The sequence below is a fragment of the Nannizzia gypsea genome, genomic scaffold (assembly GCF_000150975.2).
Source record: "Nannizzia gypsea CBS 118893 supercont1.6 genomic scaffold, whole genome shotgun sequence".
NCBI lineage: Eukaryota > Fungi > Ascomycota > Eurotiomycetes > Onygenales > Arthrodermataceae > Nannizzia > Nannizzia gypsea.
Genome location: NW_003345196.1, coordinates 1,011,969 through 1,035,110, shown reverse-complemented (window position 1 = coordinate 1,035,110; position 23,142 = coordinate 1,011,969). Strand labels below are relative to the sequence as shown.

Genomic DNA, 23,142 nt, shown 5'->3' with positions numbered 1-23,142 from the left:
CCAAAGCCAGGTCCCCGGCTTCCCCAGAGGCCAGGAGGCCGGAAGCACTTCCTAACAGCCCAGGAGACTATGAAGGGACTAGTGATAATACTCTTCTCTGCTTGGGGAGGCTCTGCGTTCTTTGCTTGACTTACATGACGGGGATTTGCACTTCGCCGAGCTGGCGTGTTGTTGTTGTTTTTATATCTAGATCTAAACGCCAGAAGATAAACGCGTTAGTTTGTGGTTAGTCTAGTAGAACTTTTATATCTTTATTGCAACTACCACTCTAGTTTACTAGTTCAATCTTTTATATTACAGCACCTAGGATTACATGTCTTGGTTAATTATTAAAGATCAACATCGTGCTTGGTGGTTATCACTTATACACTATGCAAATGTTTAAGATGTTAGAAACTGACTAAAAGATAGATAAATAAGATACTAACTCGCACATTAAAGCAATTAAACCCCTACACACCACAGACAACAGACCATTTACTACATCAATAGAAGGGAAAGAAAGGCAGGAGACGAAGCATGTTATCAGTTCTAAGGAAGGCTAGGCTAAAGGACAAAGAGATGAGAGTCCTGATGCTGTAAGATGTCCCTTTAGACTAGTTGTGGAAGCTCTCTTTTGCTGACCGGGAGAATTTAGGGGACTCGACAACGCGGGCAAGACGACAATAGTAAAGAGCATCATGGGCGAAGACATCACTACGGTGAGCCCTACGCTGGGCTTCATCATCAAGTCCATCGATTTTGGCGGGTGAGTGGCCGTTGTGGCGGTCTATCAAGTTACGGCACCCGCTGACCCTGTGGAATAGGTACAAATTAAATATATGTGCGTTTCCACACAGCCACACCGGCTACGGAGCAACGAGTCGTCTGACAGTGTAGCTATAGGGGATGTAGGCGGTCAAAAGACACTACGGTCCTACTGGAGAAATTACTTTGAAAAGACGGATACGTTGATATGGATTGTTGACGCTACAGACCGGTTCCGACTTGATGACTGTCGACAAGAGCTTGCTAGTCTCCTTGTCGAAGAGGTGAGAGCTGATAACAAATAACAACTAGTTACCTTATCAATTAATGAAATACTTGGCTAACGATATGCACAGCGGCTGATGGGAGCAAGTCTTCTTGTTTTCCTCAACAAGACTGATGTTGACGGCTGCATGACCGAAGATGAAGTCCGAAAAGTACTTCTTCCACTCCCACCAGTCCATGTCCTCGTCCAGTTACGGGTCTTGTTAGTTAACTATCACTATGTTGTAGGGGCTTAAGCTCGACGCCATCAAGACGCACAAGTGGACTATTATGCCTTGCAGTGCGGTGACGGGCCTAAACCTGACCAAGGGCCTCTCCTGGGTCGTCCAAGATGCAAAAGACCGGCTCTTCCTCTACTGATCCGGGCCCTGGCAAGCGATCTGCAGTTGTTTGTTCACCGTCATTCGCCCCTAGCTAGTTGAGCCAGCCGATAACTACCTGTTATCCACGGGTTGGCAGGGCATCCCGACCTCTCGAGCAACCCATCCGGCATCCCAACTCATGAACCGCCGCCCAACCCAGCGTATACGAGACCCCCCGAGTTCCCACCAGATCTCAGCTCGCCCCCGATCATTGGCCATGGCAAGCTAGAAAAAGAAACGCGCAAGGGCCTGCAGGGGCCAATCACTCATTTCTATGAGGTGGACTTTTGTTTTCTTCTCGAGCATCGCAAACATTCAAATCGGCTTCGGTTCGCTTTTGGCGGTTGTTTCATCTTTTGCTGCATCTCATCATCCTCTCCCTCAAACAGTCGCTGGATCTTCCCCGACACGCTGCGAGCCTGGTGCCTCTGCTGTCGATAGCTTTTCTATTCTTCATAAATAAATAAATACATTTATATTTACATATCTATATACATCTCCGCTGGCCTGTTTTCTGTTCTATCTCCTAGTCGGTGTCACCCGCTTAGTTCTTGTTGTCCGTCTGGCGCTGGGGAACAAATAAACAAATAAAATAACAACAATGGCTCCTTCGCACGACGCAGACGGGTCGGAAGACGTTAACGACTTTCTGGTTCGCATCCGAGAGCTGGGGAACAAGCGGGACAAGGAAGACGAAGAGCGCACGCGAAAACTGGAGGAAGAGATACTGCAGGGCCGCCGAGAGAGACAGGCCAGGAGAGCCGGTACGCTTGCTGCACTCCCTGGCATACACGCACAGTGAAAGATCACACATCTTATTGCTTTCGCCTCCTCCTCCATTGACCTGTTAACTTGTTAATCGTCGTATTACTGTGGCATCTAAGCTAGTTCACTGACTAACTTGTGGCCTTTGCTTTGGCCTGGGGATACAGAGCGCGCTCGATCAATTTCTCCCACCAAGGACTCGCCCCTCCAGCAACAACTCGACGAGCTGATACAGAGGGACTCTGCCTCATCGACACCACTATCTCACTCGATACAGCCCCCAGTCGACCTGGTGCCATCGTCTTTGGCCTCCAGGGACAGCAGTGGCCTGCCCAGACGCGACTCCGAGGTGCGCCAGCCGGAAACATCGCCTAAGCAGTCCTCGCCAGATATCACGAAGACTTCCCCCCTAGGGGGCCGGCCATTGTCCTGGAAACAGCGTCCTATGTCGCGGGACCAAGGATCGCCGACTTCTACCACCTTAAAACCGGCCAGAGAAGAAGAAGAAAAGCCTGCTACAGATACGAGTACGGCGGGCGGCGCTGACGAAATGGAGGAGGATGCTGTAGTGTCTCGAACACAGATTGCTCAGTCTCTCGGGTCGAAAGACCCGTCTTTCTTTAAGCAGACCAGTGACAGAGGAGACGGCTCGCGTGCATATAGAAGAGCTCATACTTCCTCCTTCTCTGAGGCGTCTACCAACCAATCGAGTGTCAAACTGCCGGGACTCAGCCGGGAAGCCGTCAGTGATCTCAGTATGCGTCCCGCATCTGAGCTAGGTGAGGAGAGATCGCGTTCACCGTCGAGGACAAGCTCTGTATACGGTGCCAGTAGCTTTGGGAACAGGTACTCGAGCGTGTCTTCTGTGACAACAGCAGGACTGGGGTCGCCGGTGCCGTTGACAAGTTCCCGGCGACATGAACGGGCATCATCTATATATGAAGAACAGCAGACAGGTGACCATTTGACCATGTCTCCTACGCAGGGCCGTTTGGCCTCTGATAACAGGCCTCCATCACCAACCAAGGGCCTCGGCGGGTTCGTCCAGAGTGCCATGCTGAAACGGTCCGACAGTGTGTCTAAACGCTGGAGCGCGCAACTCCCTGTGAACACCCTCCGCGGAGGCAATACCAGGCCTCTACCATCACCCGCAATGTCTCCAGAAGGGTTTTCGGGTCTGCCTTCACGGCCTGGCTCGCGGCCCGACTCTCGGCCTGGATCTAGCCATAGTGATGCAACAGTGGTTCGTGGAGAGGGGGATGATGCATCGGTAATAAGCAGATCAACGGATACCTATACTAGGCCTCCATCTCGGCGCAGAGAATCAGTGAGTACAGCCAGTGGAAGGGATTCAGGTCTTCCTGTAAGTCCGTCCAAGACCATGGATCCAAGAAGATGGAGTCCGACAAAAGCATCCTGGTTGGAAAGTGCCCTCAGCAAACCAGACTCCCCGAAGCTAAAACCTCGTGTGCCAGAGGAGCCGGAATGGAAGAAAGACCTAACGGATAGGCTCCGGAAGGCAAAGGAACTGAACCAGCCAGAGAAAACAGATACTTCAGAGTCTGAGAAGGCTGTATCGGCTGCAGGAAGCAAACTGGACCGTCCCAGCTCACCAGAGAAACTTGACAGCCCACCATTGAAGTCACCTTCTGATCTGAAAATACATCCCCCTCAGGAGACCAGAGAACCTTCCTCAAGCCCTAGCCCTTCTGAGGTTCGATCTCCAAAGGATTTAACCAAGTCACCTCCCATCCCAGCAAAGAGTGAATTCCTAAAGTCAGAAACAAAAGGATCCGCCCCATCTCCAACCCAAGATACCCCCTCCAAACCAGCTGCACCCGGAGTAAAATCCTCCCAAATAGATTTCCGTGGCAACCTACGCCGTCGTGAAACAGTTGATGATAGCATTAGAAAAGATGAGCCGGAGTTCAAGGCAGTCTTTGGTAAATTACGACGTGCCGAAACTAAGAATTATGTTGCACCTGATGAACTCAAAGGCAACATACTTCGTGGGAAAGCTGGCCTGACCGTTACTGGGGGCCCCAAGAAAACTGAACGGGTGGACGAATTCAAAGAGAGTCTCTTGAAGCGCAAGGAAGCAATGAAAGCTGCTGGTGGATCAATTCGTCCCGATCATACTGGCTCTGCCAATAACCAACCACCAAAAGATTCTACTCCAGAAGCTATTCTCGTGAGACAAAACCTTGGTAGATCGAATAGTATACGGAGCACCTTTGGATCAAAAAATCCACCAGCCAAACCAATATCAAAGCCGGCAGCCCTTCGTTCACCTTCTTCTGAAGAGATTCCCACTGAGAAAGAAAACCAACCACCTCAGCCCTTGGAAACTCCACCTACGAAATCTCCTATCCCGTCACCACCTGCAGAAAAGGAAACTCGTGCACCTACCTTTGCTGCTTCTACTGCTACCGTGGCTGCAGCTGCAGCAACTTCTCCTATCAACGATGCAGCTCCATCTCCCGCAACAAAAGGCAAGCTTGGTAATCGAATGAATCCCATGCTAGCAAATCTCATTGCTCGAGGACCTCCAGCGCCATCGAAGTCTGCCTCTCCTGCGTCTGTGTCGACAATCTCAACCTCTGAGCCATCTACACCAGAAGCGCTGACACACATGACGAAGTCTCGCGCTAGAGGGCCCAAGAGACGCTTGCCTAAGGGTACTACAAAGGAGTCTACTCCAGCAGCAGTCAAACCTAATGACCCTGCTCCAGAGAAGTTATACGAATCCAGCCGTTTGCCTTCAATAGAGACAGAACCAGCTGCTACACCAAAGCCGTTGAACTTGGAAGTCAAACATAAACATCTAACATCAAACAGAGAAGAGAACAAACCCGAGGTCCCCCTCCATTCATCCCTACCTTCTACTCCCTTGATAGAGCGCCAGCTATCTAAACCAGATCTTGTAGCACCCAACCGATCAAACAGCAGCCCTGCTGAAAATAAGGACAAGCCTAGCCCTCCACCAAAATCCGCAAACCTCTCTACTTCTCCGCTCAATCTTAAAAAGCAGGCCTCGGTAGATGACTCCCCCGTACCTCAAAAGGCACGACCAGATTTTCCGTCAGAGAAGAAGCCGAATCAATCTGAGGCGAAGAAGCCTGGGCTAACGGATTTCACTACTTTAGCTCCACCACGTCTGGGAAAGCCCTCGTTCTTATCGGGCTTGAATACTAACCGAACAAGAGAACAATCGCGCTCCCCGTCACCGACCAAAACCCCAGCATTCGCTCAAAGCTCTGAAGTATCTCAAATGTTTTCGAACTTCTTCCTCAGTCGGCCAACTGCTGAAGATAAAGTAGAAATCGATCCCGCATCGGTTATGATGAGCAGACCAGGCACCTATCCTAAGATCAAAACCCTTGCAAAACAGGTCTGGGAGTTGGCTGGTGATGGAAAGAGAAAAGACTTACCAGGCAACCAAGAGTACATCTTGTTCGATGAGAGCATGTATCTCTGTGTTCACACGTTCGAGAAATCTTCCGGAGGTAGAGCAACAGAGGTACACCTATGGTGTGGCGACGGAGTCGGAGAAGCAGCCGCCGAAGACACACAGCTCTTCGCTCGCAAAGTCGCGAGGGAGCACAATTGCAAACTCGAGCTCTTGAAGCAGGGAAAAGAAACACCAAACTTCATCCAAGCCCTCGGCGGCATCATGATCACGCGGCGAGGACCAAGTAGTCGATCTAATTCGTCAACGCAATACATGCTTTGCGGAAGAAGACACATGGGCCAAATTGCATTTGACGAGGTCGACCTATCAATCAGCAACCTCTGCTCAGGCTTCACATACATAATATCCGGCAAAAACGGCAAACTCTTCCTGTGGCAAGGCCGTGGAAGCACGGCCGATGAAATTGGCTGTGCTCGTCTGATTGGAATGGACATTGGGCTGACGGGTGAGATCGAAGAAGTTGCCGAAGGCCAGGAACCGAGCAGCTTCTTCGAATCCTTCCCTGGCCAGGAAAAAGCAGTGTTCCCGTCAGCAGACTACTGGCAGCTGAAGCCCAAGCACGAAAAATACTCCTGCCGACTGTACCGTATTGACCATGAACTTGGCCAGTGGTTTGGAGCGAGCTTTTTCAACCGTCGTGGAGCCTCATCGCCAGTATCTCGACCAAATGATACAGTGCAGGAGATTGAACCTTTCTGCCAGCGTGATCTTGATCCAGCGCATATCTACGTTCTCGATGCGTTTTTTGAGATTTATGTGTAAGTTCGCCTACCTCGTTTTAGTGGTTTGACAGTTTTATGCATCAGCTCCTAACCCACCTCTAGTATTGTTGGTGATCGATCAAATGCGCGATCGGCAGAGTTTGCTTCTGCTCTAGTATTCGCCCAGGAGTACGGAATTCTCGCTGTGTCTGAGCAAGACCGCCCATTCCTACCAAAGAGCCATGTTATTCTCGAAGGCCTGCCTACAGAATGCAAACGGGCGTTCAGAAACTGGGACGGCAGACATTCCCCGGGCACGCTGAACAAGGCTCCTATCGTCGTTCCGCTGGCCGTGGCCATTGATGCGATCCGATGAGCTAGCATGATTCATCCTATCTTCTTTGGCGCCATTTTCTTCTTGTATTAACCTCTATTCTCCCCCTTTTTTGTTCGCTTTTTATTACATCTTAGCGGTTTTTGGAGGCTATCAGTTCCCTTTATTTGTGTTATATTTCGTCTACTCTCTTCTTACTAGCTACCCGCCCTTCTGCCGGCTCGGGCTATGCACAATGTTTATCGGCACTCGGAAGTAGAGTCATAACAACCATTGGATGCTACATGGAATAGACTACATAGATAGCATGAAATTTGTATCTCTTGTTTACTTTGGATCTTCGATAAACTATTTCTTGCTGCATGACGGCTGCATGCACGAACCAACCAGGGCCACCCGCAGTTTAAGGGTGGAACATCGTCGCAAAGATCCGTCCACGTAAGTACTAGGAAGACTTCTTGCGAGGCTTCAAGCTCTATTTTACTCTGTCTATTACTGCTGCAGATCTCCTGGCGGCTGCTAATTTCTCTATATTCAGGTTTCACCTTAATATAAACTAAGGAAACCGGTTAAGGTTATTTAACTAAACTAGTTTGGCGGTTTTCCAAGGTTTACTGAGACGTCTTGCCTTTTCCCATCTCAACCTCGACGCCAGCAGAACACCCACCACACCACGCCGGAAGAGAGCCGAGGAGACAGGATCATCGTCCAGACAGCTGGCATTTAATCCCATCTCGCCGCTGCCATGCATTGATCGAGCAGACTTTGCTGTCGACCTGCCGAGGTACCTCCTAGTTTCAAATACCGTGGAGGGGAAAGAAATATCTCTCCAGCCGAACGACCGGCTATTGAACAGCGGCCAGCAAACAAGACCCAGGCTAGAAAACCTGACAAGGGGCCCGGAAAAAGAATATTTGGATAATAGAAAAGGAGGAGAGCAGGAGAGAATCGGAAAAAAGAAGCAAAAATGGACGCGTTCATAACTGCCGAACTCGCAAAGCTAGACCCCACGGTGCCATTTCGAGCGACTAAGTCACACCTCCATCACACCTGGGCGAAAACGTTCTATTCTCGACCGGAACTTTACATTCAGCCCGAGTCAGTTGCCGAAATTGAGAAGGTCGTCACTCTTGCTCGCAGATGCCGCCGACGCCTAGTGACCGTCGGCAGTGGTCACTCGCCGTCGGATCTTACCTGCACGTCATCATGGGTTGTCAACTTGGACAATTACCGTCGGGTCCTCTCGTTTTCGCGTGATACAGCTGTTGTCACGGTTGAGTCCGGTATACGACTGAGACAGCTTGGCATTGAGCTGGAGAAGAATGGCCTGATGCTTCCCAATCTCGGCAGCATTGATGAACAGTCCATAGCAGGAGTGATCTCAACGGGAACACATGGCAGCTCACTCAAGTATGGCTTGCTGTCCGAACGTGTGTTAGGATTGTCGATAATGCTTGCAAATGGCCAGGTTGTCCGATGTAGCGAGGCGACCAATCCGTCGCTGTTTCGTGCCGCCCTGGTGTCCCTTGGGGCCATTGGTATCATCACGGAGATGACCTTGCAGGCTGTTCCAACTTTCAATATCGCCTGGCAACAGTCCCTGAAAACGTTGCCACAGGTATTGGATACGTGGGACTCTGGTTTATGGACATCCACGGAATACGTGAGGGTGTGGTGGATGCCTTATATGAAGCGCGCGATTGTCTGGCGTGCGGACAAGACCGACCTCGCGACTCGTGATCCCCCTACCAGCTGGTACGGTGGTGCTTTAGGTTACTTCATCTACCATAACTTATTGTATCTCTCCAACTACGTGCCCCGGATCCTGCCCTGGGTTGAGTGGTTTGTGTTTGGCATGCAGTATGGCTTTACGCCCGGAAAGACTGTTACTGAGGCGGTTCAACCTGCCCGCACTGGCCTCTTGATGGATTGCCTGTATTCTCAATTTGTGAACGAATGGGCAATTCCGTTAGAAAAGGGTCCAGAGGCCATTACCCGATTGTCCGCCTGGTTCCATGGTGACGAAGAGACTGCACGTATACCATTTAGCTCCGAGTCAGTCTGGGTACATTGCCCTATTGAAGTACGTGTCTCCGATACTTCAATTTCAAAGACTCCTCGCCCGTACCTGGACTCCACTTGTCCTGATGGCCCTACCCTATTTCTCAATGCTACTCTATATCGGCCTTACCTACGTGATCCTCCATGCAGGGAAAGATACTATGAGGCATTTGAATGGCTCATGCGGGATCTAGGTGGAAAACCACACTGGGCTAAAAATTTTGGAGAAGACCTTGGGTATGAGGCCCTTCGAGGGATGTACGGGGACAACTTGGATCAGTGGCTGCAAGCCAGAAATGAGGCTGATCCTGATGGAATGTTTCTGGGTGCGTGGCACAGGAGACACTTGCTACCCCCCTCCACATCTGCATCATCACAATCACCTGGCCAGGCTTTAGCCTTCGAAGAGCACCTCAAGGAGCAACGGATGCTAGGTGTGCCCGGAGCCGGGGATGGCATTGAGTGGATTGGTACTATTCCCGGCTGTACCCCACACGGCAATAGGGATGTTGATGATGGTGCGAATGCACCCGATAGTCATCCAAGCCCACCAACAACTTCTGCAAGCGAAGAAAGTTTTGACCACTTTGCAAAAGGGGAGGCAAGCATCACTCTGCCTTAGCAAGCTGATAATTACGGAGTAATTCGAGAGATAATTTTGCATCACCATTCCTCCGTAGCATCTTGAGTATGCAGAATAATCCATACTTGATTTTCAATATTGACTTCAATTATTTAACCATCGAGTTATTTACTATGTATTCCAATGAAGATTTGCATCCGTAGGCATGTTTTGGTATCGTATGAGAAGGGCGGAAAATTGCTGAAGCCCTGTACAGCGGCATGCAGGTTGCGCCGCCTTTGCATCTCAAAGCAATTTAGTTTAGTTACCTGGTTAGCTAGCTCGTTATTGAGCGAGCCTTGTGAATGGACGACAAGTCGCTTGCAATGCACCAACGGGATCACTCCCCATGCGCCACCTATAACTACCTGCCCTTGCTTGGAAAATGTGCGCTCAATGTATATTCTCCTCGATGTCTCCTTGTTCACAGTCCAGAGAGTAAAATGACGAAAAACGTACGGAGTAGAGACATACGTCTTTATGCCCTACAATTAGCCTGTGTCTATAATAATTAACTAGTTAACTATACATGACAGCTTCTTCCCAAGAGCCCTCGGTAAAACTTAACTAGCTAACTAGTCACCCTGGCGGCAGATCAGCCGTTCTCTCTTGCTCCGCACAGCGTACACCTTGTACTTGTAGCGCGTAGAAGGCCGCACGTTCGTGTCTAAACATAGCAAATTCGCAGGCATACAAGCCGTTCTCGGTAGGGTTACCTAAGCCAGCAATAATCCTTTTCGGTAGATATTTACTTTTCTTATGTATCTGACTTTTTCGGGCGTTGTAACTATCAGCTTCTTTTTTGCAAATTGTAGGGAGCCGAAGATGACACTCCCAAAGAAGAAACGAAGCAGAAAAGCGGGAAGTATATCGGCTAAGCAAGCAGACGGAAAATGAATCGATAGCCGACCTGATGATATGACTGGCTCGCGGACAGGAATGTACCTTGAATTGCTTCTGTCGGCATTTGAAAATGGGCCTTATCCTGCAGCCCCCTGACCACAACTTCCCCCTATCCCTGCACGTTGCCCACACCCTGTTGCACGGACGCTGTTCGCCAAGTTGTCTCTTGGTCATTGCCCTTCCATCATATATGTATGCGTCTAACTGTGGGTGTACAAATTTCTTGGCATATGCACTGAGTACACTAGGCAGGTAGATAATCGCTTTCCGGTGAAGATCAAACATAACGAGTGCAGCGCGAGAGGAGTGAAGAATAGCCTACTGTAGTGGCAACCGCGCAGGGAAAGCCACCAGCCGCACTTGCACGCTTGGCTGCATGGTGGAGGAGGAGGAGGAGGGAAAAAAAACGCACATATATGCACGTCTTCTGCCAAGGTATCAACTTTGTCACCCATGGTTTGCATGGGTTGATTCGTAATGATCTTCCATCGGTTGTAAAGTGTAGGATCGAGCTTCGTACATGATAACAACCCCGAAAAAGAAAGGAGGGCCTGTTCCTGCACAGAACGGGAATTATACTCCACTGCGATGTCCCATGGGATAGGAAACTCTGTCATAGCAAGAAAAACGGCATGGATAGAGTAACTTCCGACACGGTGTTATGCTCCCGTCACCCGGGTGTTTCTGGTATAAATCTTCCGCTCGTTCTAGACTGTCAAGAAGACAGTTGACAGAAGGCTATTCCCATGGATTGTCCGATGAACTTGGTACCACAATGCCTAACTAAGTGCAAATTCGAGCCTGTATCTTTCAGAGAATCTCACCTATTAGCAAGTAACCACAATCCATGCACATATTTCGCAAGGCAGCACTCTAGCTTACGATGTTATTGGTGGTTTCAATTGACACCAACATATAACGACCTCAATCTAGCGGGCAACCCTCGGACATGGCGTTGCATGCCAAGATATGTATGTGAGACCACTATTTTTAACAGAGACAAGTTGCGAGTCAACGGCATGCATATGTTCCTTTCAGAACCAATATAACGAGATGATCATGGAATTGCTTTTCGGCAAGCGTGTATCCAGCGCATCAATATCAGTTCGAGAGATGTGAAATATGATCAGAAGCACAGACAGAGTACGCAGGTCTCGTTGCTCTGTCAGTATTGAAGCACAAAGCCAAACAAGCCATTGGTCAGCTAGTTAACTAGGTCGGTTACGGGGTACTCCGTATCTACTCGGTAGTTAACAAGTTAACTGTCCAGGGGTGGTTAAGTTAGTCGGCCGTGATGTGGAAATAACTAAGCGCTCATCGGGCTAAAAAATACCATGAAGGAATAAGTAAATCTCTGTCAAAGCAGACCGTATGTGTGTCCATATGTCGTACATCATTGACGTACATAACACATAATTACCATGCGCGTGAAAAAAAGACAGTTTTACGCGCAGGTGTCGTTCTTGGGAGTCGTTCTTGTGCTGGAGGTAGATAGACTGTGAGCTATCACTTTTTATTACGAGGTGGTTTTAAGCTTATCTAAGCTCGGAACGGGCCGTGATTCGAGGTTAATCTTATCTATTATCACGTGATAACGTCGGTTTATCGAGGATCCCAATTAGGACGTCGCTTGCGACCTCAATCCACCAACGGCCGATGACCATGACCTGCATCAAAGCACGGCCAACATCAAACAAAAAATACCCCAAGACGTTGTATGCGCCAGGGGGCCTTGTACCCTGTACTTCAGGCCGGTGAGGTCCATCACACACTCCATCCAGCACCAACATGAACACTGCATGACTGAGACGGTCCCACTACTGCCGCCTCAACGCAATTCCAGCCGTGTCCCCAAGGGGCCTAGATGGGACTACTAAGTACATCTGTTTATTGGAACGTGGTTCATTCAAGAAGAGACGCCGATGCATAGCAGTCCTAGCTACAAAACAAAGTACAAAATTACTGCCGCGGAGCACAAGAATACCCCTCTGTGGTACTCAGTACTGAATACCGCCGTTCTGCAGCTCCCCTCACTTCACTCACCCCCCATACTTGTTCTATCCATTGGCCAAACGAAAAGGAGGTCATGTCAATTCAGCTATTGGGTTACAGGCTACGGTGGTACTATATTGGTCACTATGGACGCACGTGAAGGAACGGATCATTTTAACTTGGGCCCTTGTGCACTCTGGAAAAGCTGCTCTCAGGAGTCCATGGCCGATTTATTTACCTTACAGGCGCGGTTTGCGTATGTAAAAACGCCAGAGTTGTTTTTCTCTCCTTTCCTTTCTTTTCTACATCACAAAATGGTAGATCTTTCTATCTCTGCCGTTACTTGCTGCCACGACTCGAATTGGAACGCACATTCCCAACCCAACTGGAATCATCGACTAATTACTGCAGATGAGACCGCCCCATCGCGTTTAATTATGAATGCCAACTTCGGAGCGCCAGACCTGAAATATTTTATTCCGTCGTCGTGTGACTGGCCCTAGTCAGAGGGACAGAGCGGATGAAATCTGCCAACCATTAAGTCGCTGGTAAGCCTCGGTCTTTTGTACGAGCTGAAATTGTAAGCTAACTACTCACACCCTGGCTCAATAATAAAAAACGCAAAAAGAAAGGGAAGAAGGGGGGAGAGAGATTGAAAATAGAGCTCTGGTTTTAGCGGTGTTTGCTTTTTTCGATCCGTCGGCTATTCCCAGCTTTTGGAATCCTCTCGGCTGTCCTAGTTGCTGCCCAAGTCCTCCTTATCAGCAAAAGTCCAGACAATCCTTTCCTATGCTACACACCTGCCTCGCTTCAGTTCTATGCATACATCGCCCCCCTTCTCATTGTGGAAACCGGGTCGGCCCGTTGTAAGTGGCTGCCGCACTAGAATTCTCCACTAATTGTATAAGCCAAGTTACCCTCCCATCAAATGAGCTGCTGTGAAGATCGGGGAGGGGCCGTGGAAAATGGATGTCATTTACGGACGACCATCCTCATGCATACAAGCACAACCGCTAGTCCGCTAGCTTAAGCCGGTACTTGGTACCCTTGCCTCTCCTTCCCCGCCCTCCCCTTTTAACTATCTATTTCCGAGCCACTACAAAAGTACTTTTTTCCATCCCCGTGTGAGGTGTCGAGCTTAGTTAAATTGAGGGAACCAAAACGTTCCGATACATAAGAGTGACGAGAACAGATTTCTCCACGTCATCCCCACCGTTTAGGGCTTTGTGGCGATCGATTCCAGAAGACAGCCATAGGCCAGCATGTTTAAAAACTCGCAGTGCATCTACCTCCTACATCGGCCGTCATCTACAACATAAATCAACCTTACTATATCACAGGACACCGCTCCCCTTTCATATTTCCAATCAAGCCATTTCCGTGTTCACCTCCCACGAAGCCCCTTCTTTTTGACCGAATTTTATTTGACTTCAATTTTTCGCTACTCCTCGCCTGATAATCGCCTATCAACTGTGAGGAATTTATCTCTTTCAACTCCAGTTCCCTAGCTTGTAGATACTACACCTCCTTCCCCACCTGGTCTATTAAATTACGTCTCAATGCCGCAACCACACCCAATCTATCCGAAACTCCATGCCTCATCCAGGCTCCCGGGGCCACTGTCCATACCCGGGGGAATGGTAGCTATTCCCAACTATGGACCTATCCCACGTCCCCTGAACATGAGTCAACGCTATCAGGTTTTACGAACGAAGCGGAAGCACGTTCTAAAAGCCTGCGATCGGTGTAGGGTGAAGAAGACGAAGGTACATATATACCCGTTCAGCAGATTTTTTTTAGCTTACACGGCTTTGTTTCATACCTTTGTATTCAGCTTCAACTGATTTGTGAATGCTTAATTGATGCTGATATACAAAACGTGCTTATAGTGTGACGGGAACCAACCATGTTATCGATGTGCTGTGTATAACCATCCGTGCCTGTTTCGGGAGAGGAAGGCAACACAGACCAAGACATATTCCAGAGGGTGAGGAGAACGGTGTCTCATATACTTCCGTCCTATGGGGAATCATCTGCGGAGGATGCAGCCGGCCGTTATTGCAAATAACTTACTCTGTGGCATTGTATAGCTTCGTTGAAATGCTTGAGTCCCACCACGCGTTAGTTGTGAAGGCACTTCAGCAGTTATATACTCATTGTATCAACAATAAGTGTTTCCCAGGCGAACCCATCGAGCTCGTGGATGGGTACCCCTTAACCCACGCCATTCTGGATCGACTTGGCCTTATCAAACAAGCTCAGGAGCAGAACATCACGCACAACGTAGAAGCTGAGTTAATAGCAGCTTCAAAGTATTGGAAAACCGAATCATCGGGACCAAATTCATCAGAACACGGCAATTCCCCCATTGAGCCATGCTGTCAGCTTGGCCGGTCCCGGCCCGGCGGTTCATGTTCGATCTTGACTCCATCTGAGCATGATCTGGTGAAATGCGAGCCTTCTCCTACCAGTGGCGTACGCGAAACCTTCCGGGTATTTGGACGTGAGGAGGCGTATTGGCCGGTAAACGGTGAATCCGCCCTCACACACGCTACTCCTGATTATAACCGGGCAGCACCACTGGGCTCTAGCAACATCAACAGCGTGCCAGGTAACTACTCTCCCACGCACCCCAACCACCAATCGAGTCCCCTAGCCTGTAACAGTCTTCCATCCCCAGTCTCGGTGAGCAATACAACCATAGTTCCAAGTACTTGCCCGCAGACGGATCCCAGGATTGGTTACCCAACCGTGACTACCGTTCAGTACCCGGGGTATCCCCATCCGTACTCTGAGGTAGAGCAACAAACTGCCTGGAACTCGCCGCAGGGATGGTCAGAATAATCTGACTGCCCATTATCGGGTGAAAATGGCAGAAGATTGTGGTTACCGATGGTCTACCTGCATGAGACGGTAACCACCGAACCAGTTCAATTTCAAGCAAGGGTTACACCCTACCGGAAAACCTGTGTCTTGGACACAACCGCCGAGTTTCCATGACTTCTACTCATGTCAACGGGAAGTTATCTTTTTCTGCCAATAGGTTCTTCCCTGCAGTGCCGTCCTTCGCTATTCGATATATAATCTCTCTCACGCCAGCATGGGATACCCATAAAACATTGTTTTACTTACTTTTAGCTCCTGCTGTCCTGCCACCACGGATGTACACCGCGTTGATTTCGTTGATCCCTTGAAACCAATGAATAAATACTTATGTGAGAGGCCGATTGTACTATTGTCCCACCAGACATGTTACAGCCAACGGCCCTATCAACAAGCCGGCACACTCTCACTACAAGGAAGTTCCTCGCCACCTGGCCTCTTATTATGTCTTGTTTTCGTTATTACCATTTTTCACTCCTTTGATTTCCTTGTTTTTTATCTTAATTTTTTTCCTTTGTATCTGTAGGGTATCGGGACTGTAGGATTTGCATGGGGGTTTTTGGTGTGCATTGCTTTAACGGTTATCAATATCGCGAAGGAATTGCACCAAAAACAGGAGCTGGGAAAAAGGGACGTTATAATAGGCTAGATACTCTCATATGTATCCTCACGGGTGCAGTAATCGTTTATCAATTCCTACCGATGTTGTTCATCTGTAAGTCGACGGGTTATGGTTGTTCTTAGAGCGAGCTCTCGTGTAGTTATCACATGATATATCATGTGATACTCTTATAGTTGTATCTTAATCCTTACCAGGAGCAGTAGAGGAAAAAGTAACCAATATACACATTCTATCAATTCTTACTACTAGGCTCTTAAGCCCTTTCTAATAGCTTATTCTACTTAAGCTGTACCTGTCAATCTGCTCTGAAGCCTTAGATACTCAAGGCTTTATCCAAGAGCTCTCAGGATAACCGTTTCATACCGTTTGAACCCAGTGAACCCCTTGTCTCTCCCAAGCATTTCTCTGTTTAGGGAAATTTAAAGTTGATGGGGTGAAAAAAAAAATGCGAAAAATAAAATGGCAAAAAGAAACTCTCCTGACCCAGAATCGAACTAGGGACCCTTCGGTTACAATTTTTCAGTTACAGCCGAATGTCATAAACCAACTAGACCATCAGGAGATGTTTTTGTTGAAGGACCTTAGTTTGGCGTCGCTTTAACTGGCCTTTCTTTCGCTAGTCACCCGCAGACTTCCTACTGGACAGCCACTGGCGACGCAGCACAGAGCCGCTTATGATTAAAAAACGATGCCGCCGACATACGGAGTAGGTAAGCACACTGCGAATACTATTTAACTCTTATACACCTATCATTTATATACGGAGCACGGAATACTCATTCTTATCCTTCTCCTTCTCTCGCCTCCTCGACTTTTTACTCTTCGCTACAGGTCGCGAGGCGTGCAGTATTACTAAGCAGAAGTACCGCTGGTCACGTGCTATCTCGGGTAATAAAAAATTACCCGCCGGTTAGCCGCGCTTCTATATCCATGTCCACAGAGCAAACAAAAAAGCAACATCTGCCGAAAAAAGGACAAAAAATGAAGAAACTCCCCTGGGCTGGAGTCGAACCAGCGATTTCTCGGTTTCATGAGTTAACAATTACAGCCGAGCGCCTTAAACCAACTAGACGACCAGGGGCGTTCAGGTACCTGCAGCCCAGACCGAGTTGCCTATCAGCTGGCCATGGCGCTTCCTAAACTGGCATCCATATATATGTATAAACATAAACACTAGGACCTTAGAATATGCGTATGGCCTACGGCATCGAGAATCACTCGAGAGCTTGTCAAAAGCTTGGTTTGTTTTTTCTTGAAAAAAGAAATTCCACGAGGGCATCAAAGTAGTATTTAAAGTCAGTCTAATTCTTGGACGCGCTCAGCTTAGACGCGCTGCATCTCCTAGCCTATCATCTTTAACGTCACTTTGTGCCAACATCGTCAAAACACAAACATTCGTGAAGATATCGATCATACCATTACATTGCCTAGCGGTCTCGTCCTAGTATCAAAGCGTTGCTTCATTACATATCGCAATGTCTCTTGTCGGGTTTGGTCGACTTATACAAGGCCGGCTCTTCCCGCCAGCCAACCCAACAGCCTCTCTCGAAGGGAAGACAGTCCTCCTAACCGGCGGTACGTCTGGCTTGGGACTCGAAGCAGCCATAAAATACATAAACCTGGGTGTCTCCTCGTTGATAATCGGCTGCCGTAATATTGAACGTGGCAATGAAGCAAAGAGGGTGATCGAACAGCGTGCGAGCAGTACTGCCAATTCTGATATTCAAATTTGGCCCCTAGACATGGCCAGCTATCAAAGCGTGGTATATTTTGCCCAAAAAATCAACAAGGAAGTGCCACGGGTTGATATTGCGCTGTTGAATGCTGGAGCCATGCACAGGAAGTATACCCTGACACCAGACGGATGGGAAGAGACGCTTCAAGCCAACGCACTGTCAACCGCACTGCTGGGGCTACTGTTACTCCCAAAACTAAGAGAGAGCCGTGACGTCGCAACCGGAGCTCCCGCTCATCTCACCTTTGTCTCAAGCGGATCTTACAGACATGCAAAGATAGAGGAGCTACAGCCGGAGGGAACCAACAGCATCCTCCAACACTTGAACAACGAAGAGAACTTCCGTGCGCACTCTCAATACCGATTATCCAAGGTTCTTGTCGAATACACCGCAAAGAGCATCGCTAACTTAGCCCGCTGCGATGACGGCTCACTGGAAGTCATTGTCAACTCTGCTTGTCCAGGGTACTGCCGTTCCCACTTAGGTCGCGAGTACGATGCATGGCACGAGAGAATGTTCGTTGCTGTGTTTGAGCTCATTTTTGGCCGTACGTCAGAGCAGGGTAGCAGGACCCTTGTGAGTGCTACTATTCTCGGCGAGGAGTCCCATGGAAAATGGTGGAGAAGCGACAAGTATCCAGAGTAAGATCACCAGTTTATATATATCCCGCCCCTCCATACGGGGTATGCAGCCTTCTTTCGTTCTATATTTGGAAACTAACCGTTATAGCATTTCGGCTACACTTACTGGAACAAGCGAGGGGAAAGTGTTACAGATACGAGCCTGGCAAGAGATCGTGGGGGAGCTCAAGCTTCGATCTCCCGAGGTTGAACGGCTCGGCCGGTGCAACTGACGACATATGATAAATCTTGTCTGGGGTTCTAAGTATGTAGATTCCTCCTACAGCTTATCATATCTGTCGGTTTTGTTTATTGTGCCCCGCTACCGCCATACCCCTCTCCAAATTGTATTTTATATCGGTACGACTATTGAAAGAATCATCTTGTGCGATCATGCTGTCCTTCCTGACGCAAAGAAAGCAGCGCCCCGAAGGTCAGCAGAGCGGTGTGAGCTTCATCGCCAAGTCTCTACACAGCTGCTCGTGACCTGGAATGATGTCAATCCTGATTTGAGGTTGGCTTAAGCACCTATCTTCCATGTTTCCCTTTAAGCTAAGTCGCATATGCAGGCTACCAGCCAGTGCTGGGGGGTCGAGCACCCAGAGCCAACCAAATAACCAAGCCATCCAGGCGATATCCGACGACGTCTCGATACGAAGCAATAGATTGTCCGGGGGATATGAAATACGATAAGCTCCGAATCTAATGCAATCAACGACGTTGGATATCTATAGATCCATGGTGTGGTAGAGTGAGCATTGGCTTGGCCTTTGTTCTAATTAATCTAAATCACACAAATTCGTTCTTCCTATCCCCGTTTTTGTGGAGATATGTACCCCAGAGGGGCAGATGCAAGGCTGCAACGTTGAAAATCGATCGTTTAGTGGGACCAGATGTTCCAAACCCCGAGATGAGGGAAGGATTCCAAGATTTGGAGGTGTCGAACACAGCTGAAACGAAGAGCTCGAAAAAAAAAAAAAATTAAAAGCCCTCACATGATGGCGTGGAATTCAAGGATATTCAACGTCAAAGGAGCTTAACCACGTCGGTTGTAACCAATGAGTTTCTCCTTCGACAAAAGCACCATTAACAGGGGTATCGAAACCAAATTTTGAGAGCTGAGGTTGGAGCTTTGTCCCTAAGGGTATAAGATTATATGGCGGAATTGCACCCGTTAACTATGGCGGCTGGCCAGAGCAATGACGTTAGACCCTTATCTTATCAACAAGAAGCACAGCCTCTCTTCCGTCTTGGGGTGCAATGGAATTGGCCGTGCTGCCTCTCTCCTTGTAAGGACACGGAGCCAAGGGGTCAGTGCACCATCCTTTGGGCAAGTCAACCGTCTATCCTCGCTGCTCCCATGATGGACTTCGGCCACGAGATCCCGTGGAAAGCCCATCCGGAAAAAGGAATTTCGGGGTCGGATGAATGGATAGATATGGCCGCAAGAGGCCGCGTTGGGTCAGAACCGTTTTAACCCAAGGAGAGAACCATCATACTTACTGATGTTGTAGTCTGCCAGGGGTGCAAGTAGCCAGGGCCCGTGAGACACGCCAATCCCAGACATTCTCTGTGTCAGCACTACCTCTCGAATGTCTTCATGAAGTGTAGCAGTAGGTATTCGCCCGATAAACAAAGGATGGTGATATTTTTGTTCCTTGGTCTTGCACAAGGAAACCCAATTCGTTCCAGAGGATGATCCCTGGCCTATCGACATGGAAATTGATGCAGTGTGCTTTTGCACATCACATTGACCGTATACGAAGGAAGCCGTGTGAGCCCAATCAACCTCACGGGAACTGGCTGAACCGGTTGGAAGCAGGAAAACAAAGGAATACGGGGATGTTCCATTGAATTTCTAAGCCAGGTGAGGCATCGATGCCGTTAGTCTTGCGGTCTGCAAGGCTAAGCATTGCTTTGCTCTCTGATGTAGCCTTGTTTGGGTCAGTGAGCAGGCATTCTCCTGCCACTGCACATATAGCTGCTACATGTCCGTCTCATGTGCGTCTCTCTGTTTGGTCCGGCTCAAATTTCTTGGATGTTGAATCGCATAAAGGTGAGCAACCAAGGGAGATAGAGAGAAAGCAAAAGAAAGAGTGCACAAGAGCACACAAGAACAACAAGTTGACCACAAAGTTGGCCCATCGATGGCCCAACCACCCGGACCGCGCCGCCAAGCCAGAGCTTCGACCCAATATCAACGTCAACTTGAGGACTACACAGCTTCATCTTCAGCTTCAGCTTCCTCTTCCTCCTTTGCTCCCCCCTCAGCCGCGCGGATAGCAAGCATCCCGGCAGGACCCCTCACTGAGGGCAAAGTAGCCATCCCCCGCCTGCCCGGAGTAGCACAGCAGCCGCCGGCTCCAGACCGGAATCGAGTGAACCATGCATGCGAACCATGCCGAAAACGCAAATCCAAGTGTGATGGTGTGCACCCGGTTTGTTCTCGTTGCAAGAACCAGGGCGTTGATTGCATATATGCAGACGGAAAGCGAGAAAGGCTGAAGCGGTCGGTTTTCTTCCTCTCTCCTATGCTCCTTTGGCTACTGCGCTTTCGATATATCTATACCCTATACTATGCGCTTACGACAGTTCATTCTTGATATCTTTCTAAAAAGAGGTTTAGAAATGTGCAATCCATGGCCATGAAGATAAGCGTGTACGAGAAACTCCTCACGAAACTCATACCTAGCCAAAGTCCTGACGTACAGCAGGCGATTAGAAACGCACTGTTCGAGGTATATACATACAGCAGCGACTGCTTCATGTTCAGATTCTCGGGTCTAATGGCTTCTAGAATTCCATACTAGCTGAAGAAGATGTCTCAATGTCAGACGAAAACTCTCCACAAGCGGAAGAAACAATCGAGGATGAGAATACTGTTCTCTATGCTGTCGCCTCTCAGCTACGGGCTTACTCCGGACGCAGGAAACCGGTGGAGTGTGTAGGAGAAACCTCCACCATAAGGTGGCTGGGTATGCTTCTGGTAAAGCTACAGCTACCGAATTTTATTTCTGAAGGTAGGCGATTCATCGATCTCAAACAACCAGCTGTTTGATGATAATCCACTAAAAAATGACACCGCGTTATTAGAGAATATCATGTCCATGGCTTCATATGACTTATCCTGGAAGTTCGAAACAACTGCGAAGATAGACGAAGTCAATGAAAAATGCACCTATTTCTCTGGCGAGATTGAACTCCCCCAGTTAGACATGATGCATAATCTGACTACACTACCGCCGAAGGATGTTGCTGATCTGCTGGTAAATGCATACTTCACCACAGTTCATCCTCTCTTCCCTATCCTTCCAAAGGTAAGATTCCTGTCTCGATATAACTCCTACTACCACAACGGGAGCGACCCACTTGCCATTTACCCTTGGCTGGCTCTATTAAACATGGTGCTTGCTCTTGGATCGTTGTGGGCCCATTATACACAGATACCGACAGGTGAAGTAGAGGACCATAGCATATACTGTGCTAGATCACAGGCTTTGGCACAGGGAATAGTGATAGTCGATCACCGTGGCTACCCTGACACGTATTCCTCGTTAGAGCCGATACAACTTATCGCCATTAGGGGGGTGTATCAGCTTGCCACATATCAAATCACAGGGTAACTACTCCAAAGCCCCATATAACCCTCTGATGGCTACTTGTAGTTCTTCCAAGTACTGATTGACGATTGCCAGAGCATGGAAATCGGTTACCACTGCGCTGAAGTTTGCCTATAATCGATCGTTGAATGTACGAGCGACCATACCTGAGGTTTCTGGAGAATCTAAACAGCTTGAAGCCCGCGTTTGGCACTCGCTTCGATCTCTAGAACAATTCCTCAGCATTCTCACAGGGTTTCCATCCGAATTACAAGGTCAGCCAATTCACATCAGGCCGTTCCAAACTAGTCAGCCATCTTTCATCAGAAGTCCGCTTCCCCTGGCCAACTTCAATATCCTAGGTAACCCATCGGACCTGGAACTGTCCGCCGTCTACTCCTTTGACGAGGAATACCCATCCAGCAATTTCGTCGCAGGGCTCCGGCTAGATGAAATTGTAAACGAAGCCATAAGCTCATTGTACGGCATGAAGTCGCTCGATAATACCTGGGCATATACCCAGCGCCTGATAGCCGATTTAGACAACAAGCTAAGCCAATGGTACGCAAGCATTGACCCTGGATTCCCATACACCGTTCAATCCATAGATATCTGCGCTCCCCCATCCACAAGCCTAACATACCTGCACCTCCGCTACTATAGCGCAAGGATACTGATCAACAAGCCTGCGCTGTGTGATCCGTCCGAACTAATTCTAACCATCCCTTACCAATCCGAGGCATCAAGACAGATGGACTCCGATGCAGCTGCGCGTTGCATATCGGCTGCAAGACAGATACTGCACCTTCTGCCGTTGGATATTGATATCATTGAACTGCATGGCAAGACGCCCTGGTGGTGTATACTTCATTACATAGTGCAGGCCAGCTGTGTTCTGGTAACAGAGCTTTCGTTCGACGAGCCCCATCTGCCAATGGAAACGGAAGAACTTGTCAGCCAGTCGGAGCTAGCTGTTCGTTGGCTGTCTACTCTCGCCGGTACGTGTGAGTCAGCGAGCAAGGCATGTCATTGTATGAATAGCCTGCACCATCTTGCGCTTGCAAAGCGTGAGAGAGCTTCTCAGAGACACGGCCAGTGAGAGTGACATTTGAGCCTGGAAAACAAATTGATTCAGTGGTCGTATACCATTCCTTATCTCTGGTATATACATACATATATATCCATTGCCATTGCCTCTTTTTACAATAATAAACACTTTATAATAATGGTATTTAACAAAGGGGGGTCTCACTATCCTAACACTACTCGTTTCATATGACGTACATGGAGCTAAGAATATCAAATGTGAAAATGCTGGGCACCGTAACCAAAAGCAAGGAACGCAAAGCGAAGCAAAGCAGTAACGTAAACAAAAGCAAGGGGTCATACATGCCGTCCAATCATCACCTACAAGGGCCGGGTACCATCTTTTTGTCTT

The 23,142-nt window shown here is 48.6% G+C and overlaps 7 protein-coding genes and 2 non-coding genes across 9 annotated transcripts; 6 read left to right on the top strand and 3 right to left on the bottom strand.

The window, feature by feature from the left end:
* Positions 1-519: 519 nt before the first annotated feature.
* Positions 520-1,392, top strand: MGYG_06990 (ADP-ribosylation factor family protein; the record flags this gene model as incomplete). Its single annotated transcript, XM_003170946.1, has 6 exons — positions 520-578; positions 638-748; positions 807-823; positions 886-1,031; positions 1,104-1,184; positions 1,261-1,392. The coding sequence occupies 6 exons, from the start codon at positions 520-522 to the stop codon at positions 1,390-1,392; spliced, it is 546 nt and encodes a 181-aa protein (XP_003170994.1).
* Positions 1,393-1,995: 603 nt separating this feature from the next.
* On the top strand, positions 1,996-6,708 carry MGYG_06989 (hypothetical protein; the record flags this gene model as incomplete). The annotated part of the gene is made up of 3 exons (XM_003170945.1): positions 1,996-2,158; positions 2,327-6,389; positions 6,456-6,708. The coding sequence occupies 3 exons, from the start codon at positions 1,996-1,998 to the stop codon at positions 6,706-6,708; spliced, it is 4,479 nt and encodes a 1,492-aa protein (XP_003170993.1).
* A 925-nt stretch (positions 6,709-7,633) lies between these two features.
* On the top strand, positions 7,634-9,349 carry MGYG_06987 (D-arabinono-1,4-lactone oxidase; the record flags this gene model as incomplete). Its single annotated transcript, XM_003170944.1, has 1 exon — positions 7,634-9,349. One exon carries the CDS (start codon positions 7,634-7,636, stop codon positions 9,347-9,349), a length of 1,716 nt encoding a protein of 571 aa, XP_003170992.1.
* A 2,477-nt stretch (positions 9,350-11,826) lies between these two features.
* Positions 11,827-12,340, bottom strand: MGYG_06986 (hypothetical protein; the record flags this gene model as incomplete). The annotated part of the gene is made up of 2 exons (XM_003170943.1): positions 11,827-11,991; positions 12,296-12,340. The coding sequence occupies 2 exons, from the start codon at positions 12,338-12,340 to the stop codon at positions 11,827-11,829; spliced, it is 210 nt and encodes a 69-aa protein (XP_003170991.1).
* Positions 12,341-13,803: 1,463 nt separating this feature from the next.
* Positions 13,804-15,088, top strand: MGYG_06985 (hypothetical protein; the record flags this gene model as incomplete). The annotated part of the gene is made up of 3 exons (XM_003170942.1): positions 13,804-14,010; positions 14,134-14,231; positions 14,335-15,088. The coding sequence occupies 3 exons, from the start codon at positions 13,804-13,806 to the stop codon at positions 15,086-15,088; spliced, it is 1,059 nt and encodes a 352-aa protein (XP_003170990.1).
* A 1,135-nt stretch (positions 15,089-16,223) lies between these two features.
* MGYG_10568 lies at positions 16,224-16,311 on the bottom strand. The gene has a single exon. It is a non-coding gene; the product is annotated as a tRNA-Tyr (tRNA).
* Positions 16,312-16,740: 429 nt separating this feature from the next.
* Positions 16,741-16,830, bottom strand: MGYG_10567. The gene has a single exon. It is a non-coding gene; the product is annotated as a tRNA-Tyr (tRNA).
* A 394-nt stretch (positions 16,831-17,224) lies between these two features.
* On the top strand, positions 17,225-18,338 carry MGYG_06984 (hypothetical protein; the record flags this gene model as incomplete). The annotated part of the gene is made up of 2 exons (XM_003170941.1): positions 17,225-18,126; positions 18,215-18,338. 2 exons carry the CDS (start codon positions 17,225-17,227, stop codon positions 18,336-18,338), a joined length of 1,026 nt encoding a protein of 341 aa, XP_003170989.1.
* A 2,406-nt stretch (positions 18,339-20,744) lies between these two features.
* MGYG_06983 (hypothetical protein) lies at positions 20,745-22,803 on the top strand (the record flags this gene model as incomplete). The annotated part of the gene is made up of 4 exons (XM_003170940.1): positions 20,745-20,843; positions 20,903-21,125; positions 21,199-21,724; positions 21,801-22,803. 4 exons carry the CDS (start codon positions 20,745-20,747, stop codon positions 22,801-22,803), a joined length of 1,851 nt encoding a protein of 616 aa, XP_003170988.1.
* Between the last annotated feature and the right edge of the window lie 339 nt (positions 22,804-23,142).